The sequence below is a fragment of the Eubalaena glacialis genome, chromosome 6 (genome assembly GCF_028564815.1).
Source record: "Eubalaena glacialis isolate mEubGla1 chromosome 6, mEubGla1.1.hap2.+ XY, whole genome shotgun sequence".
NCBI lineage: Eukaryota > Metazoa > Chordata > Mammalia > Artiodactyla > Balaenidae > Eubalaena > Eubalaena glacialis.
Genome location: NC_083721.1, coordinates 49,846,664 through 49,863,002, shown reverse-complemented (window position 1 = coordinate 49,863,002; position 16,339 = coordinate 49,846,664). Strand labels below are relative to the sequence as shown.

The 16,339-nt window shown below is 35.4% G+C and overlaps 1 protein-coding gene across 1 annotated transcript in view; it reads left to right on the top strand.

Annotated features, from left to right (window-relative positions):
- The window catches only part of IMPG2 (interphotoreceptor matrix proteoglycan 2), a 69,075-nt gene that overhangs the window by 22,557 nt on the left and 30,179 nt on the right, over window positions 1–16,339 (top strand). The window contains exons 5-9 of the mRNA XM_061193028.1: window positions 220–269; window positions 1,380–1,462; window positions 6,769–6,930; window positions 10,771–10,829; window positions 13,286–13,306. Coding sequence (XP_061049011.1) covers window positions 220–269; window positions 1,380–1,462; window positions 6,769–6,930; window positions 10,771–10,829; window positions 13,286–13,306 — 375 coding nt within the window. The remainder of the gene's footprint in view (window positions 1–219; window positions 270–1,379; window positions 1,463–6,768; window positions 6,931–10,770; window positions 10,830–13,285; window positions 13,307–16,339) is intronic.

Genomic DNA, 16,339 nt, shown 5'->3' with positions numbered 1-16,339 from the left:
GAGTACTTTATGTAGGGTGATTCTAGTTGAGTAGCATCAAAAAATGTAAAATAAATCAATTGTAAAGACTATTTTTTTTTTTTTTTTTAAATTTGCTACTCAGTACTTTGGTTTGGGAATCGTTGTTTGGAGATCTGGTGAATCCTTTTTGGAAAACAAACCCCAAAATAACCCCTCACATTTCTATCATTTAATAACTCCAAACAATTTTTTTCCTAGCCCTGAATTGTCATCTCCAGTTCCTGTTGGTGATACGTCAACATTGGGAGGTATGCTTTTGTGCCTTTATTCACTTTTCTTCTAAAATTTATTATTTAATTGAAAGGAAGCAAATTTTTCAGCTCACGTTTTAAAAATACCATGTGTTTCTCTCTATGTGTTGTTAAGAATCTCAAGAAAAATTCTTTTTTCACTTATTTTATGACATTATGATGTGGGTACTTAAGAATCTTTAATTATTAAGTATAATACAAAATCAGAAAACTGCTTAAAACAAATGTACAACCTAAACAATTGTTTTATGGCAAACACCCCGTGATTACTGCTTATGTCAAAAGGTAGGACCTTTCTAGCTCCATCATTTGTCATTTGTCTTGTAGAGTATTCCAGAGTAAGAATTTTTTCTGATTGCATTCTGTGGTGTACTTTAACATTTACTTTGACCTCATATTTCCTATAAATTAGTAGTTGCTTTCTTTATTTTTAATTTTTTTTTTAAAAAGCTCTTCTATGTTGGAAATTTCAAACATATACAAAAATAGCACAATGAGGCCCAGCTTCAGTAATTATAATTTATGGGCAGGAGATGGGATGAATTGGGAGATTGGGATTGACATATATACACTACCATGTATAAAATAGATAACTAATGAGAACCTGCTGTATATCACAGGGAACTCAATGCTCTGTGGTGACCTAAATGGGAAGGAAATCCAAAGAAGAGGGGATATATGTATACATGTAGCTGATTCACTTCGCTGTACATCAGAAACTAACACAACATTGTAAAGCAACTATACCCCAATTAAAAAAAGATTATGACTTATGGCCAATTCCAACCTTCACCCACTTCCCCTGTCTGAGAGTGTTAGTTTTATTAGATAGCTCCTTAAGGATAGGGACTTTGTATCCCTGGAGGCTTGCATAGAGCCTGACATATAGTACGTATCAATAAATGCTTGTTGAATGAGTCATATTTATTTCTTGTGCTGAGGAGACTCTGGATAAATGTGTCTTGAGGTTAGAATGCACAGAATTTCTAGGATGAAAAAGTAAATGACTTTTAGAAATGCCTTGGAAATCAGTTTCTTGTTTCCTGATAGGAATTCTGATTTAGTCATGGACTGAATTCATGCACATGTCTTTGTTTTTCTACTTAGGTGCCAGTCTCAGTGTTCCATATCCAGGGGTGACCTTCTATGAAGGTATCTCAGAGAGCAGCTTGGAGAGGCCAGAAGAGAGTGTGAGTGATGTTCTGTTTTGTTATTTAGTTTCTAACATGGAGAATAGGGATTAAGAGAGATTGATAGTCCATTGCCAGACTACACAAAACTTCAGGTGGTTCCCTTTATGGAAATGTATATTCTAAAACCAGTACAAAAAATCTGCGATTCCTTAGAGAGCCAAGTAAATCTGCTTTTGGCAAGGAATGGCTTCAAATTGTAAATGAAATGACTAGGGGCCTGGGGAGCTGTCATCATGGTATGCCCACTGTCTTTTGTGGGCTGTGTACATAATTTACTGTGAGGGTTTTTGCTTATGTTCTTCTGTCTCTTAATAAATCAGGACTTAGTCTTCTTCAGAGGGAAAGTATATAGATTTTATGTAGTTTAAAGAAATACCATGCTTTTTAAATGCGTCATTAATAGTAATCTGTCCACTAAACAACATTAAGTTGGCTTTCTATCACATTCAAAATTTTTAAAAAAGTATACACTTCCAGGAAGATAGAAACATTTTGTTAGAAATTTTGTTAAATATGCATAAATCCTAGATTACTTAATATAAGCAAACTCTGATTGAACATACTCACTAGAAAGGTACAATTTTGTTACCTTACACCTTCTCTTACCAACTTGGACATTTTAGCTTCTGAGAAGTCAGGTTAAGTCACCCCACTCTGCCCCACCAGTTTCCCTGTCACTGAACAAGGCTGGTGGTAGTTTGGGATCCTTGAATCAATATATTTACCCTTAGTACAACTGTGTCCAAATTAGATGGTACTAGAAAATATTGGCATTTGATAAATATTTGAATAAAAAGTGATACTGTAGTTCTGAACTTGAGGCAGAATAGTTATGATTTAGGTCTGGAAACATTTACAGAGTGAGATAGAATTCACTATAATAGAAATGAAGACATTGTGTGTAATCAATTGGAACATTCTAAAACAGAGAGGGTGATTTGAAAGTGATTTATAGAATCAGTAGGAAAACAAAATAGTACAGGGATACATGACAGGAATTAGATTGCCTGTACCTCTAGTTCAAAGTGAAGCCTAATGTACAGTTTTACAGTTCAGTTTTTTCCTAATACATTTTCCAGATATCATTTTAGAAATTATATACTTTATTTCTGTTTTGTTAGTATTTACCCTGTGTGTTATTATGTGTATTTAATCTAGCAAAATTTAAGTTTTTCAGAATCTTTATCCTTATCCTGAGTAATACAGGAACATTAGAACATTAGAATGATTCAAATGATCACCCTACTATTTTATATGCTATTTTTCAGTATTTTTGTTCTTTGCCTTTTAGTTCTCTCTCTTTTTTTTTAGAGATTGGAGTTTGTTTATTTATTTATTTTTGGCTGTGTTGGGTCTTCACCTCTGTGCGAGGGCTTTTCTCCAGTTGTGGCAAGCGGGGGCCACTCTTCATCGCGGTGCGCGGGCCTCTCACTATCGTGGCCTCTCTTGTTGCGGAGCACAGGCTCCAGACGCGCAGGTTCAGTAGTTGTGGCTCACGGGCCCAGTCGCTCCAGGGTATGTGGGATCCTCCCAGACCAGGGCTCGAACCCACGTCCCCTGCACCGGCAGGCAGATTCCCAACCACTGCGCCACCAGGGAAGCCCAGTTCTCTCTCTTTTTAATCCCACAAATTTATTTTATTGTATTTATTTTATACAGTTAAAGTTTGTTTTACATTTACCCAGATGTTTACCACTTTATTTTCTTAAAACTCTTTTTTGCATTTTAGACATCTCTTCTGGACTAATTTTCCTTCTGAAATATATGCTTCTGGTATTACTTTAGTGAGAATATCTCACTGGTTCAATCTCAGTTTTTGGTCACCTGAAAATTTCTTTATTATCCTCTTATTCTAGAAAGATACTTAAAATCTATATTAAATTCTAGATTGAGTTTTTTATTTTCAAGGTTTTATTTCACTATCTTCTAACTTTTATTGCTGCTACTAAGAGCTCAACTAACAATTCAGTTCTTATTCCCTTGTGGGTAATCTTACTATTTTTCTGTCCTACTTTTAAGATATTGCTCCCTTTCTATCTATATCTAATGATGAGAGATAATGACTGAGAATTTCTCAAAATTTATAATAGTCATAAAGCTTCATGTTAAGGAAGTACAACAAATCCAAAGCAAAATAAATAAACATAATCACACTCTATCCCCATTGTTGTGAAACTGCAGAATCCCATATACTATATAGTATACTACTGTAAGTATACTGTAGTATAGTATACTGCTACAGCCATATCTCAGAGATACTGTGCATTCAGTTCCAGACGACCATAATAAAGTGAATATTGCAATAAAGCAAGTCACACGAACTTTTTGGTTTCCTAGTGCATATAAAAGTTATGTTTAAACTCTACTATAGTCTGTTGAGTGTACAATAGCATGATGTCAAAAAAAAAACAATGTACATACCTTAATTAAAAAATACTTTATTGCTCAAAACTGCTAACCATCGTCTGAGCCTTGAGGAAGTCTAGTAGTAACATCAAAGATCACTGATCACAGATCGCTATAACAAATATAATAATAATAAAAACATTTGAGATATTGTGAGAATTACCAAAATGTGACATAGGGACATGAAGTGAGCAAATGCTTTTGGAAAAAAGGCACTGATGGACTTGCTTGACTCAGGATTGCCACAAACCTTCAATTTCTAAAAAATGCAGTATCTGCAAAGTACAGTAAAGGGAAGCTCAATAAAATGAGGTATGCTTGTGTATATAGTATCCCCAATACTATATCATTTAGTATTATATAGTATCCCAAATACTGTGTCATATACTACTCTAACCATAACTATGATATAATAGTATATAATACAGTATTGAGGATACTGCAGTTTCACAAAAATGTGTATAGAAGAAATTTTCAGCTGTTACCTCGTATGATTAGATATATGTCTGACCTCCTCATTTTATACCTTCTGTCGGTTAACCACTGTTTCATAACTTTTTGTCTCTCTGTGTTGCATTCAGAAATGTCTTCCAGTTCACTTATTCTTCTTTCAACTTAGTCTAATTTGTTGTTCAAACTGTCTATTGAGTTTTTAAAATCCTTGCTTTATGTAGGAGTCTTTGATCTGACTTTTCAACATGTATGGACCTGCTATTTATATTCTATCCCTTTGTGGTATTTAAAACTAAAGCCTAGGTCACCAGGGATCACTAGATATACTATGTACACATAGATTACTGAATCACCTCTCTGGATTTTTCTAAACTATCTTTTTTGATCCCTTGGGGCTTTCTTTATTTTCTTACAAACCAGGTATGCATTAAAAACATTAAAAATATTTATTTAGCATTTTAGGCATTCTGTAGCAGTAAGGTTACTAAGGATATTTCTTTTATAGTAATAATGGAAGTGGAAGTTTCTGTTCAAATTTAGTGAGAGAAAATTTAATATGGAAGAAGACAAAGTCTTGTACAAAATTCCTTAAGACTAAAGGTTTTTGTTAGTTTCAACATGACTCAGCAGTATGATGGGGAAAAAAGCTGAGTACTGAGGGGAAAAAAAACTAGTAAAAGCAAGTGTACTTTCAGGCTGCATTAATAGAAATTAGAATCTACTATAAGGAAGGTGATAGTTGTACCATATTTTAATTGTACCATATTTTAATTGATCAGACCTCACTTATGTGTACCACAATCTAAGGAAGACATTAAGAACTTGAGAAGTCTCTAGAGGAAAGGAACTAGTGAAAAATCAGGGAAGATGACAGCTGCCTATACTTATTTGAAGGGCTGTCTGGGGACTACACTTTTTATACACATTCCAGGTTGCAGAACTGAGATCAGTGGGAATTTACAGGGAAATATATTTGGGTTTTATTAAGAACTTTACAACCATGAGAGAGCTTTTTTGGAAATGTAATGGCCTGCCTTTGAAAGTCTTTCCAAGACTTTCTCATCAGAGCCATTTAAACTGAGGATGAATAGATATTTTGGGGGGATACTGTAGAGAGAATTCAGGCATCAGAAAGGATGGTGAAATTTTCGAGGTTCTTTCCAGTTGTGAAGTTTTGAAGGTCTGTGGTTATATGATCCATCAGGGAAGAAAGATGATACAGTGAAAAAAGCCCGGCATTCTCTTCCTGACTCTGCCATTGGCTTGCTGTGAGCCCTTAGGCTAGCCATTCTTCCATCTCAATCCCTGTTTTTCTTGTATATTAAAATGGAGGGACTTGGATTAGATGAGCACAAGTGTATCTTGCATGCAGCAATTATTACTGTTGGGTTCTAGTAGTGATATTCTATTTTCCTCATTCCTTCTACATTTGTTAATTGGGATTCTTCGGTAAGGAACTATTGCCACTTCTCTCTCGTTTATTTATTAAATTATTTATTTATATCAGTACAGACTCATGGATATTTCTTTTATTCTTTGGATTATAATCCACTATTTATTTTGTTGCTCAAATTGTTCCAGCTTTGGCTTGTGGAAGACCTGGATTTAGATGTTACAGAGTACAAAAAGTTTGTTGGTATGGTTTCAGATTCCACATAGAAACTAACCTTTAAAAAACTTCCACTTATTGAGTTTGGCACAGTATCAGAAAAGATTATCCATGATTATCTGAAAAGGCTATTAATGTATTCCTTCCTTACCCAATACACATCTGTGTGGCTGGATTTTCTTCATGTACTTCAACTAAAACAACATACTGAATGCAGAAGCAGATACGAGAATCTAGCCATCTTCTATTAAGCCAGACTTTAAAGAATTTGTAAAAATATAAACATTACTCTTCTCACTATTTTTTTTATTTTGCAAAACCTATGTTATTCATTTTTACATGTAATGAGTTTCTTATTTTGAAATGAATTAATACGTATATTTAAAATTTCTCTTTTAATTTTTTGTTTGGTGTGTATCTATAGATGTAACCCACAAAAACCAAACTTCTTTGGGTTCCTCAATGAATTTTAAGAGTTTAAAAGGGTCCTAACACCAAAAAGTTTGAGAACCACCCTTCTAGACTATTTTCAGATGATAATTTCAACTTTTTCTTCTTTAAAAATTTTTTCCTTTTATTTATTTACTAACAAAATTTTCTATCCTTCCCTGAACCAGTCATTGTGTATTCAAAGGAAAGTACAAATACACAGTAATTTTAATATTAGCCTATGTCTTAAAGTCCACCAGTTAGTTTCAAAGTCAAATATTATATAAACACTCGTCATCAGAAGTTGCCTTTGGCACAATGTCCGGCATATCATGGGTGATCAATAAATATTTGTTGACTGAATGAATGAACATTGACATTTATTGTTCTTTCTCTAAAAATCCAGATTAGCAATGAAATTGAGACTGTGATAGAAGAATCCACAAAACCAGCAGTGGAGCAGGTTGCAGAATTCAGTATCCACCTTTTGGGGGAACAATACAATGAAGAACTACAGGATCCCTCCAGCTTTCACCACCAGCGCCTTGTAGAAGAGTTTATTTCAGAGGTGGGTGATTTTTTTGTATGTTTTTATTCTTTTTTTTCTTTTTGTATACAAGATAGTTTGCTGGGGTTGTAAATTTCCCATATTAACAACACTGGTTAAAGGTAGATTTCGGATTTAAGCTTTCCATCTGTTTGATTCAGGGAGTGGTGATTTAGCCATTTCTTTAGAAAGCTCTGTGAAAAGTTCACCGAAAGATGAACTATTTCACTGAAACAAAATTTTGTATGCATTTGCCATCTGCTAACAAATAAATGCTATTTCCAACTTTGGCTGCACAGCCAAGGAAGAATGTGTTCTATGGCATGATTTTAACTTGACAATATTTGGAGAAATGAGCATCTTTGAGAAACTGTATTTAGTGTGTTGTTTTTCTTGAGGGAACATTAAATTTAATTTTTTAAATTTTATATTTGCTCTTTTTTTAAGTTGAAAAATTTTGAACAGTTAATAATAGGTAGTATGAGGCACCAAGTTCAAAGAACAAAAGGACATCCAGTGAAAAGTAAATTTTCCTGTTATCTCTGTTCCTTGTTTGGAAATATTTTAAAAAAGGGGTTTCTTTAAAGAATTGTGCATTAGACCATCCCACAACTTTACTTTCTGGAAGAATTCTATATAGGGACTTGAACTCAAGATTCTTTCAGTCAAAAATGACCCATTCTTGGCCCCCTTCTTGTGTGCCTTTGCTCTTGTATAGACTGTAAGGCACTGAGTGCCCATCTTCTCTCTCTGTCCAGTGAGAGGGCACATCATTCCTTCCTGTTTATTTCTTTTCCATCGCTCTTGATGGAGTTCTCTTTGGCGAAGTTTTTCAATTCCATTACCTTGGACTAATTTCCTTCTCTTTACACTGTTTAGATGAGAAACAAAAATGTGCATCTCTCAGCCAAGCAGCATTATTGCAGCCATCAGACACAGAGAATGTAGGCCAGACGATTAATTTCCTAGCTGTGTGGCCAAGTTGTGAGGCTGTATGGTGTGTGGAAGAAATGTCAGCCAGGCCAGTGGCCACCTGGCATCAGATAGTGTCTTGGATCAGCTGTTTGGTTCTCTCTGCCCTTGGATTAAGGAACCTTTAATAAGCCTCAGTGTTTGGATAAACAATTGTGCTGAATGACTGCATATTTAGAGAAAGTCTAATAAACACTCTGAAAAAACATTTCCAGCAGGGACTTTATGAGGTATAGGTAGCTATTGGCTTGAGGTGATTTGAGGGTGATGAAGGATCCGTTCCTTCTCTGGCCTTTTTCTATATCCCTGTCCTTTTACCTGGAGTAAAATGTCTACGAATAGCCACTTCTTTATGTGGAACTGCAGAGTCAGGGTCATGTCTCTGAAATGTCCTGTCTCCATGTTTACTGCAAACTGAAGGAAGCCCTCAAACTCTCTCCCTTCAGGACACAGTCACAGGAATTTTTGCTTCAATATTATTTCTTAGGTAATATTGCAAGACACAGGGAAAAAGAAAGCCTGCTTGGGAGGATTGAGGTTCGGGAGCTGTTAATTTTTTTTTTTTTTTTTATGAGGAGAAGAGTAAGATAAACTTGGGCCATCACCAAGAATGACATCAGAGAGGGAAAGGCCATTGTGATAGGCTTGGGAGTGTGGATACGTGACAACAGACACGGAGTCAACACAGTGTCCTCGCATAGTGCTTTGTGTTCTGCAGCCTGCTGTATGTCGGTTTGCTAACAGCTGCTGTGTGGGTAATCATCTCCATTTTATAGATGAAACCCAGGAGGGCAAGTAACTTGTTCATGGTCATTTCAGCTTCTAGGAGTAGAAGGGAAAATCAGGTCTCCTCCTTCCTTTGAAAGTGTTCCTTCCTTTATATCAATACAGAGTCCCCTTCATTTTAATTCAGGTGAGAAGTTGTGGTGAGCCTCACAGTTTTCCCAGTCCTGGTCCCAATTTTAAAACCATATTTATCAGGGGAAAGAGGATGAGGCATGTAATTCAGTAGAAAGATTGGGGATTGAACAAATTTGGATTCAGTCACTTACCAAATGCATGATCTGGACAAATTAGTTGACATCTCAGAGTCTCAGTTTTCTCAACCATATAATGGGAAAGATATGTATCTCTTGGTATTGTTGAAAGGATTAGAAGTAATATTATATCAAAGCACCAGGTACATAGCAGTCACTCAGTAAATTGTACCTGTTACTAATCTTGATGTTAATAAAGTGGAATGACTTTATTACAACTGGGTACCTGTACATAGCTAACTGGGTATGATGAATTAGAATACATATATGTGTTTGAATCAAGAGATAGCAAAGCCCCAGATGAGATGGGTTTAGTATTAATAATAACATGCAGTTGTGCAGCATTTTGTAGTTAATGGACTACTTTCAGCTACATTCATTTTAATCTTACAAAAACTAATGTGGTTGGTGGGCAGGGCAGCATTAATCATATAAAAGAAGACTTGTGCCTGGCCACTCTGCCAGTAAAAACAGCTGGGACTAATCCTCAGTCTTTGGATTCCTAGTCCTGCAGATTCTATCCCCAGCCCCATCCTCCAAGAATTAATAGTACTTCTCAGTTTTCTTTCAGAGAATGAAACAAGGCAATTATTATAGCTAAAAAGTTTCACATGTTTGGATTCTTTATCTGCAAGGCATGAATATCTTCGGTGAACCAAGATTTTAAAAAAATCCCATTTCCCTGATTATATGTGGACTTGGTTTTAAAAGCAGATGCCCAGAGATGTCCCCAAAGTCCACTAACAACTTCTCTTGTTCTAGTGTCGGCCCCCTAGTGACTTATCTGGTGAGATCGTCACCTTCTGAAACGTTGTGGATAAAATGTTCGATTTTGTTAAATATGTATTTATGCATAACTGATTTTTTTAGGTATTTGGTCCAATCTAGCATTTCCCCCTGCTCTAGTCACTAAGCTTATATTGATTTATGTAGCTTGATTTTAAAAACTCAGTGATAAGACTTGTTCCTGCGGTTGTGATGCTCATAAATTGATCTTTTGACCAGTCACTGCTTTATAACCTCCTTCGTGACAAGCAGTCAGCAAGGCCTAAGCCCAGGTCTGCATCTTTCTTTCTTATGTTAGCTGTGTTCACAGTCCCTTGTGTTGTAGGAGTAGGAAACAGATGCCACCAGACATTTTACACTTAGAGGAAATGAGCACCTGACGGTGTGTTAGCGTGTGTGCTGTGGCCAGATTTCTTTTTTTTTTTCTTTTTTAACATCTTTATTGGAGTATAATTGCTTTACAATGGTGTGTTAGTTTCTGCTTTATAACAAAGTGAATCACTTATACATATACATATGTCCCCATATCTTTTCCCTCTTGCGTCTCCCTCCTTCCCACCCTCCCTATCCCACTCCTCCAGGTGGTCACAAAGCACCGAGCTGATCTCCCTCTGCTATGCGGCTGCTTCCCACTAGCTATCGATTTTACGTTTGGTAGTGTATATATGTCCATGTGTGGCCAGATTTCTAATCCATATAATTACATTAAAAAATGTTATTACAGTTTCTTTGAAACCAGTCCTTTTTTCACATTTCATCACATAAGGGAAAAAACAGTGCTTTGCCAATAAAAGTGTGTTTTTTATAATTTGGAAAAAATTAATATTAAAGCACATCAAAACCTTAAAAATCAAAATGAAAAAGGAAAATGTGGCAGTGATGTAAAAACTATTTTCTAACATTGTAACAATTATAATTTTCTTAACTTTCTGATCCACATATATCCATGTGTGTGTACAAGCTTCTAATGGTTGTAAACAGTGCACTTTATATTCGACTCTTAAAATCATTTTTTCTATGTACTTTTTTTACATTTCTACATAAAGTTTATTTTTATTTTTAACAGGTGGAAAATGCATTTACTGGGTTACTGGGCTACAAGGACATTCATGTACTTGACTTTAGGTAAATAGACTTTAAAAATGCACATGTTTTGTAGAACTCTTTATTTCAAATGGAATATCCTTTTGTGTTTATTATGTATACTCTAACAATGATTCAAAATGATGTGAATGCTGTAATTCAATACTATTTTGTTAAATTCATATTTCTTTTTAAAAAATTTATTTATTTTTAAAATTTTTATTGGGGTATAGTTGATTTATAATGTGTTAGTTTCAGGTATACCGCAAAGTGAATCGGTTATACATATACATATATCCACTCTTTTTTAGATTCTTTTCCCATATAGGCCATTACAGAGTATTGAGTAGAGTTCCCTGTGCTATACAATAGGTCCTTATTAGTCATCTGTTTTATATATAGTAGTGTGTATATGTCAATCCTATTAAATTCGTATTCCTAATGCTGGTTTTTCAGGTGAAGAAACTGAGTCAGAAAAAGGCAAAATAATATATTCAAGGAGATATATTAAATTGTAGTTGGGCCAGGGAAAGAACTTAGGAATTCATGTCCCCAGCTTGCTGCTGACAAGTCACAGTGCTTTTATTTGGCACTGAAGGGAGCCTGGAGTCAGATTAGATGTGACCTCAGCGTGCTCCTAAAGCTCGTCAGTGCTACACTAAGGTGACTTTGACGTCTCAGTGTATGGCCGCTCTGGAAGGGATGTGTTCATCAACATAACAGTTCTGGGTAAATCAGACACCTCTTTTTTTTAAAATTTAATTTAATTAATTTATTTATTTGGTTGCGCCCTGTCATTTGCGGCAGACGGGCTCGTTAGTTGTGGCGTGCATGTGAGATCTAGCTCCCTGACCAGGGATTGAACCCAGGCCCCCTGCATTGGGGGCATGGAGTCTTAACCCCTGCGCCACCAGGGAAGTCCCAGACACCTCTTTTTAAGACATTTCTTCCCTACTTAAGACCTGCAGCATAATACTTGTGAACATTTATTGAGTGAATACTTTTGGCCGCTTCACATTCCTGAGCTCACATAATCGTCAACTCTTTCAGCAAAAATATTATTATTAATACTTATCTTGCAGAGGAGCAAACAGGTTTAAAAGGATGAAGTACTAGCCCAAGGTCAGAGGGTTTTTAAGTTAGAGCATAAGAGGGATTTTGAAACAAAGTGGCTGACTTTATAGCTCTCGCTCTTAACCTCCGTGCTAGACTGAGTCCTCTGAAGGTTTGGAGCAGGTGGGTGGTAGCTGCGGCCCACCTATTGGATGCAGGGGAGCATGAGCATAATTAACAGTGTATGCATCTTTGGCATAGTCTTGTCACAACTTCTGGATTTTCCAGAAATAATAGCAAGCACTTACGAGCGCAGTGTGCCAGTATTTATATTAATTCATTTAATCCCAACAGCCATGCTGTGAAATAGTTACTGTTATCCTCCTTTTTTTCTGATAAGGAAGCCAGAGCACAGGGAATTTAAGTATTTTATCTAAGGACACTCGGCTAATTATTGGCGCAGGGGCGGGGGCAAGCATGGTAAATTTACCCTCCACCTACTCTCACACCATGACCTGTCTCCCAGTTCAGCCTTAGCCCTTTGCACAGGATACTTGCCTCCAGCTGTGACTAAAGCTCACATGAGAGCCTGAGAAGGCGAGGCTTTTGAAGTCCTCTCTCATTTGGCAGCACTTGAAAGGCAACTTGGCCTTTGGGATCAACTTGCCTAGGTTTAAATCCTGCCTTTGGCACTGCTGGCTGGATGGTTTTGGATAAATTAACAAGCCTTAACTTCTCCTTTGTATAAAAAAGATAATTTATACAATTTATATTAATCCTGCTTTATTAAAAAATACTTTTGAAATGCTTTGGGTAAATTATTTAGTTGTTTTGTTTCTCAGTTTGTTTACCTGTAATATGGGGATGTTCATGGTCCTTAATAAGTTTTCATGAGGATTAAATGAATTAATTTTTGTAAAATGCATAGCACATGGGAAGTTCTACATTAAATAAATAAATATTAAATAAATAAATAAATATTAAAGGCTATGCAATATCCTATAAGTTAGTCAGTCCTGACCTTTCCCAACCCCTTAGAACCTTACTATATACCATCTGATTTTCTTTTATTCATTTTAATACCACATAACACATTGTATCCCCCCAAAAGTATTCCCAATTTTGTTAGTGCCAACAGCTGGAGTTCTCTGCTGATCTACTGAAAAAGAGTTTATTTATAAAGAGATGACCATATATTAATTGTTTAAAAGTATTTTTAACAAGTTTGAAGACAGTAAAGACTATCGATTTTAAAATAGAATACTTTCTCCACCTTTGCTATCTTCCTTCAATGTATAGGAATTTGTTGTTATCTAGTATATACAAGCATTTTCATTTAAAGAAACATTTCAGAGGAAATACATTAAGAACTTGTACTTTGATGAATTATATGACAATTATAACGCTCTTAAACTCTGCTTAACACTTTCCATTTTTGTTTTCAGGTCCCCTAAGGAAAATGGCAGGTAGAGTAACTTTTGGCACTTTCTATACTGTCCACCTAATGAGGAGGTAGTTCAGAAAATATGGTAGCCCGAGGTCCAAGGGAGCGTGGCTTAATTCCTTTATTACTTCCAATATCACTGTTCATCTCCTTACAGATGAGTTGGCCAACATTTTTTTAAGAGTCAGATAGTAAATATTTCAAACTTTTTCGCACTATACAGCTTCTGTCGCATCTACTCACCTCTGTCACTATCAGATGAAAGTAGATGTAAGCAATATATTGAAAATGAATGAGCGTGGCTGTGTTCCAATAAAACTTATTCATGGACCCTGAAATGTCAATTTCATGTGATCTTCACGTCACAAAATACTGTTATTTTGATTTTTTTCAACCATTTAAAATATAAAATCCATTAACTCATGGACATGGGCTGGATTTAGCTCACAGGCTGTAGTTTACAGACTTCTGTCATAGGCTGCTGACGACAAGTACTTTTATTTTATTTATTTATTTATTTATTTTAAAATTTATTTTTATTTATTTATGGCTGTGTTGGGTCTTCGTTTCTGTCCGAGGGCTTTCTCTAGTTGTGGCAAGCGGGGGCCACTCTTCATCGCGGTGCGTGGGCCTCTCACTATCGCGGCCTCTCTTGTTGCGGAGCACAGGCTCCAGACGCGCAGGCTCAGTAGTTGGGGCTCACGGGCCCAGTTGCTCCGCGGCATGTGGGATCTTCCCAGACCAGGGCTCGAACCCGTGTTCCCTGCATTGGCAGGCAGATTCTCAACCACTGCGCCGCCAGGGAAGCCCACAAGTACTTTTATTTTTTAATCTATTTTTATTTATTTATTTTTAGTTTTAAATTAAAAAAATTTTTTTGAGGTATAGTTGATTTACAATTTTATGTAAGTTTCAGGTGTACAACATAGTGATTAACAATTTTTAAAGTTATACTCCATTTATAGTTATTATAAAATATTGGCTATATTCCCTGTGCTGTACAATATAGCCTATGACAAATACTTTAAAATATTGAGTTATACTTAGTTTAAAATTGTAATTAAAAACTGACATTAATGAAAACACTTTCAAGTATACTATTGTCATTGAATAATATAATCAAGTGTCATTTTAAGTGGTAAATGAAAGGGAGAAAGCTGATCTCTATCATAGTTCATTTGCGAAAACAGCTGCTCTCTGGAACTTCTTAGAAGCATAATATAAAAGCATAGTCGATCCCCCTTGTGAAGGTTGCTTGTCATTTTATCTTTGAACTCAAGTTTATTTAAAATTTACTTTCTCTTGAAAGATTGATAACCATAATATAGAAAACATGAAGCAAATTCATAAGCTAAGTACAGAGATGTTTAGAGATACGGTAATATTTCTTCACTGTAATATCTTTTTAGAATATTTTTATTTTTTTATTGAAGTATAGTTGATTTACAGTATTATATTAGTTTCAGGTGTAGAACATAGTGACTCAGTATTTTTATAGATTATATTCCATTTAAAGTTATTATGAAATATTAGCTATATTCCCTGTGCTGTACGATATATCCTTGTAGCTTATTTATTTTATACATAGTAGTTTGTATTTCTTAATCCTCTACCCCTATCTTGCCCCTCCTCCCTTTCCTCGTCCCACTGGTAACTACTAGTTTGTTCTCTATATTTGTGAGTCTGTTTCTGTTTTGTTATATTCATTCGATTATTTTATTTTTTAGATTCCACATATAAATGATAACATAGAGTATTTATCTTTCTCTGTCTGACTTATTTCACTAAATGTAATACACTCCAGGTCAATCCATGTCATTATGCCTTCATTTATATAAGATATAAATATAATATCTTATATTTGAAAAGGGCTTTCTGACTTCCTCATTTTCATTTATATTATTTTAGCAAATATTCACTAAGTGTCTGCTAATTGGGCAAACCTTGTATCTGCAAAAATGAATAACTGTTGGTCTCCATCATCTAGGAACACACAGTCTAATTAAAAGTGCTTTCAGAGATATGTCAAAGTATGGGTTCTTTTGTTTTTTCATTTTATTTTCTTATATCCCTGTAAGATAGTGAAAATGAGAATATTCATTCTCCTTTTGGAGGTGAGGAAATTTTGCCTTAGAGAGGCAAACTGATTTGCCGTAACTTACGTGACTAGAAGGTATCAGATATTTTGCCCAGAGTTATCAGAATTTGGGTTTCTGTACTCTTAGTATATGCAGACTGCTCTGTGTGTTTATATTATAGGTATATGTGTTGATGGTCAATATTCAACCAAAAGACCTGATTGTTTAATTGCTGCCCTCTTGGGGAGATTAGAATGTTAAAACAACCCGAATTCTGATGTTAATCCTGTGATCAAAGAATGGTATTCAGTTGCTGAGTGCTAAGTTCTCTGTAGGGACACAGACAACAATTCAATATGAAACCATTAGATTTTATGATAGAATTGTTAACCTAAGTACAGTTTCCAGAATTGTTCAGTATTGTCAGATATTAAGCAGTTGGTGGAGTTTATTCATAACTTTCTGGTATACTTTTATTTTGAGCTGTGTGTGAATGAATGTGTGGCACAGAAATAGTCTATTTATATAATATGTAACACCCCTCTCTCTCTCTATAAGCATTTATATACACATGAAATTTTCTATTTGCTTTGTGCCTCTTTCAAGATGCACACGTTATTTTAAGTTAGTAGGACCCATTTGAAGTGAATCAACAAAATATCTGCCTGGTATACACACTTCAAAAATTCAACTCCAGGCCTTGTAAGTATGCACCTTCTTCCTAATAGAAGTATGAGGGAAGAAGGGATGTCTGAGTTTCTCTGAAATATCTTTAGTTTGATCAGTTGTCACGAGATGTGATATCATTATTTTTTCTATTTAAAACCTGCACACGTCAAACAGCCAATCAGGGCATTAGAGGTGAGGAATAAGGGTAAATTTCACCTCCACATGATTGATGTCTCTGGAAATAGCAGTCAGACAGAGAAACTTTCCTCTATATAGCAGTTGTTTCAGTTTAGAAGATGAAAGATGAT